The sequence below is a fragment of the Hyperolius riggenbachi genome, chromosome 6 (genome assembly GCF_040937935.1).
Source record: "Hyperolius riggenbachi isolate aHypRig1 chromosome 6, aHypRig1.pri, whole genome shotgun sequence".
NCBI lineage: Eukaryota > Metazoa > Chordata > Amphibia > Anura > Hyperoliidae > Hyperolius > Hyperolius riggenbachi.
Window position 1 is genome coordinate 370,364,263 of NC_090651.1, and position 4,254 is coordinate 370,368,516.

Consider the following 4,254-nt stretch of genomic DNA (forward strand, 5'->3'; position numbering starts at 1 on the left):
ATATCCTGCTTTGGTGCCCATACACATACAATCCAATCTGGACTTGACCCTTACTGGAATACATTTTCAACAATTTATTTCCATATTTAAGCGGTGATACAGCAAAATAAGAAAGCACAACATTTCGGGCTACTTGCCCTTTGTCAAGTGAAGCACTTGGAATTGGCCCCAATCACAGTTAGCAGGGAGTACATCCGATTGACTGCAAATAATTCACATTGGAGCACACATAAAGTGACATGTGACATAAATGAGATAAGCATAGGTACCTATAGCACTAGCCCTACCTAGAAATTGTCTGAAGTTACTTTCTGTTTTTCAGTACATAAGACAGAAAACAGTAGAGTTGTAAATCGTTGCACATGAATGGGAGGGGCTGCTTCCAAACACAGGAAACAATTTTTTCACATGGATGGGAGGGACTGTTATTATACACATGAAAATCTTTTCCACATGGGTGGGAGGGGCTGCTTCTGTATACAGGAAATGTTTGCACATGGATGGGAGGGGCTGCTTCTGTATACAGGAAATCTTTTGCACATGGATGGGAGGGGCTGTTCTACACAGGGAAATCTTCTCCACATGGGTGGGAGGGGCTGCTTCTGTATACAGGAAAATGTTTGCACATGGATGGGAGGGGCTGCTTCTGTATACAGGGAAATGTTTGCACATGGATGGGAGGGGCTGCTTCTGTATACAGGAAATCTTTTGCACATGGATGGGAGGTGCTGTTATCGTACACAGGGAAATCTTCTCCACATGGGTGGGAGGGGCTGTTTCTGTATACAGGAAATCTTTTGCACATGGGTGGGAGGGGCTGCTTCTGTATACAGGAATTATTTTGCACATGGATGGGAGGTGCTGTTATCATACACAGGGAAATCTTCTCCACATGGGTGGGAGGGGCTGTTTCTGTATACAGGAATTATTTTGCACATGGATGGGAGGTGCTGTTATCATACACATTGAAATCTTTTGCACATGGATGGGAGGTTGTCTTGTGGATGATGCTGCTTTGGCGCCTACCATTGCAGTCATTCATCTGTCCCCATTGCCCCAAATGGCACATTATTCTTTGTTCTTGTTCCATGACTTTAGTTGAACTTTTAATAATTCCAAATGAAACATTGGTGCACACATGCCTCTGACAGAGATCTTTGTCTCTCAGGGTGACTCTGGGGGACCCCTGAGCTGCCAGAAGGCTGATGGAGCCTGGGAGGTCCATGGTGTGGTCAGCTTTGGATATGAGCTCGGATGTAACTACTACAAGAAGCCTTCGGTCTTCACTCGTATCTCTGCCTACATCAGCTGGATTGACTCGGTAAGAACCGGACACTACGGCCTGAGGTGGCTTTAGGTCTATGTTTAAAGGGGGATTAAACTCCCCGCATCAGAAATGCTGTACGTATCATTAGGCACAGAACAGTTCATGCTAAAGAGCCCAATATGGCCAGTGGCTACCATTTGTGCAGCTGTACTCTAAGGAAAGCTCTCTATACACATCCAGAAAGCTTATGGTGAGCCAGAACCATTGGGGAAGTACAAGGGACTAAAAGAGACCAAAAAGCCCTATTACTGAAAAGCAATGCTGAATATATTCTGCCTTCTTAAAACAGTATTATTTGCAATAATTCAGCTTTTAATAAATGACAGAGCCTGGCTGATTGGGGGGTGGAGGAGTAGTTAGGGTTACTTACCTGTTCTGGCATCATAGCTCCACCCCTCTGGGAGATGCAGCCATGGTGACTTTTTCTTTCCAAATATTGTCCGGGGCTCTGGCCTCACCTACTGTATTTGCGTTGCCGTGCCCCCCCCCCTCCCCCCCCCCACACACAAGCAGGGGCATAGCTAGAAATCACTAGGCCCCCCTGTAAAACTTTGAATGGGGCCCCGTAGCTGTCATTGCTATAGGGGGAGTGCTGATGATAGCCCGAGGTGAGAGAGGGCTTCCCGCTGCTGTTTGTTCCTTCTGCTCCCCCTTCCTGTGCTGCCCCTTCACCTGCCCCTACAAATGGTCCTGGAAGGCCCCAGAGCCAGGGGCCCTCCTCAGGCTTCTCCTCCTAAGGGCCCCCCTGCGGCTGCATCTCTTGCAGGGGCTATTGTTATGCCCCTGCACACAAGCTGTCATTGCTCTGTTAGTGGAGGCCTCACCTCCCTACTCACTGATAACTGATCATGGCTGTCAGAGTAATGACTTCAGACTGATTGACGGGTAGGAGAAAGAAGTGAGCAGGCAGCTGAAGTTCTGAGGATCTATAGACTGGTGTTGTAGTTTTCTTACTTTACAAATACTTTTTCTTATTATATTTAATCTCTTCCATGATTGCCATGTCAATGGTGTTCTATTAAGTCATTGTAAAAATATCAAAAAAAACAACTATGCCCAGACCTGGACTAACTCGTCTTTCATTTTTATTTTTCAGACAATCGCAGCTAACTAACAGCACTGTGTACAGTATGCTCCTTATCTGGATTATGGATTGTCCGCTAACTGCAAATTAACAATGTCTAATTTATAAAAAAATAAAAAAAAATTGTAAAACACTAACACAGCTCTCTTGATTGATGATTCATTAAAGGTACTATGTGTGCTGCTATGTGCCTTTTACTAAGGAGTGGCTTCCGTCTGGCCTCTCTACCATAAAGGCCTGATTGGTGTACATCTGCAGAGATGGTTGTCCTTCTGGAAGGTTCTCCTCTCTCCACAGAGGATCTCTGTAGCACTGACAGCGTAACCATCGTGTTCTTAGTCATCTCCCTGACTAAGGCGCTTCTCCCCTGATTGCTCGGTTTAGAGTGCCGGCCAGCTCTAGGAAGAGTCCTGGTGATTTTGAACTTCCTCCACTTACAGGTGATGAGTCCCATTTTCTGTAACCTTCCCCAGATTTGTGCCTTGAGACAATCCTATCTCGGAGGTCTATAGACAATACCTTTGACTTCATGCTTGGTTTGTGCTCTGACATGAACTGTCAACTGTGAGACCTAATATACAGTCGACACGTGTGTGCCTTTCCAAATCATGTCTAATACTTAATTTACCACAAGTGGACATTAAGCTGCAGAAACATCTCAGGGATGATCAGGGGAAACAGGATTCACCTGAGCTCAATTTCGAGCTTCATGGCAAAGGCTGTGAATACTTATGTACATGTGCTTTCTCAATTTTTTTTATTTTTAATAAATTTGCCAAAACCTCAAGTAAACTTTTTTCATGTTGTCAGTCATTATGGGGTGTTGTGTGTAGAATTCTGTGTGAAAAAATTAATTAAATTAGTTTTGGAATAAGGCTGTAACATAACAAAATGTAGTAAAAGTGATGTGCTGTAAACACTTTCCATATGCACTGTATCATTATTGAGCACCTTACAGGGACTCTGAGCAGAAGCTGTGGGTATGCAAATAATTAGGGATGGATGCAAAACTGAAAAAAATGCACCTTTGTTTCCAAATAAAATATTGGCGCCATACATTTACCGGGACAAATGGACAAATAAAATGCATGGGTTTTAATTACGTTAGCATGTATTATTTTAAAACTATAATGCCGTTAAAACACTTTTAGAAAAAAAAAATTCTTAGCAAAAAGTACCTCCCAAACAAAGCCTAATTGGTGGCAAAAAAAAAACCCAAGACATAGATTGTTTTGTTGTGATAAGTACTAATAAAGTTATAGACGAATGAATGGAAGGAGCACTGACAGGTGAAAATTGCTCTTGTTTTTTAAAGGGAAAAACCCTTCGAAGTGAAGTGGTTAAACAATACCAGTTGCCTGGCAGCCCTGCTGATCCTCTGCCTCTAATACCATTAGCCATAGCCCCTGAACAAGCATGCAGCAGATTAGATGTTTCTGACATTATTGTCAGATCTGACAAGATTAGCTGCATGCTTGTTCCTGGTGTTATTCAGACACCACTGCAGCCATATAGATCAGCAGGACTGCCAGGCAACTGGCATTGTTTAAAAGGATGTAAATATGGCAGCCTTTATATCCTTCTTCAGTTGCCCTTTAAAGTGGTATGGAACTCTATATTAGCGGGGGAAATCATCCAATAAGAAATTACTGTACTAATTTAGTTTCCCCATCATCCTGTTGTTTTTCATGTCCACTGTCAGATTTAGGAGAAAAAAAATAAAAGAACATTTTTGCTGGTTTCCATCTTTACTGTTTCTATATGTTGCCAAAAGTGTCACTTCTGCCCTGTTATTTCAGTTTTTTTGTTTTTTCAACTCAGCTCATTGTTAATTTTCCCTCCC

At 43.0% G+C, this 4,254-nt stretch overlaps 1 protein-coding gene across 1 annotated transcript in view; it reads left to right on the forward strand.

Moving 5' to 3' along the window:
* The window catches only part of LOC137522283 (chymotrypsin-like elastase family member 2A), a 13,054-nt gene extending 10,506 nt beyond the window's left edge, over positions 1-2,548 (forward strand). The window contains exons 7-8 of the mRNA XM_068242314.1: positions 1,169-1,321; positions 2,424-2,548. Coding sequence (XP_068098415.1) covers positions 1,169-1,321; positions 2,424-2,441 — 171 coding nt within the window. The 3' untranslated portion in view covers positions 2,442-2,548. The remainder of the gene's footprint in view (positions 1-1,168; positions 1,322-2,423) is intronic.
* The last annotated feature ends 1,706 nt before the right edge of the window (positions 2,549-4,254 follow it).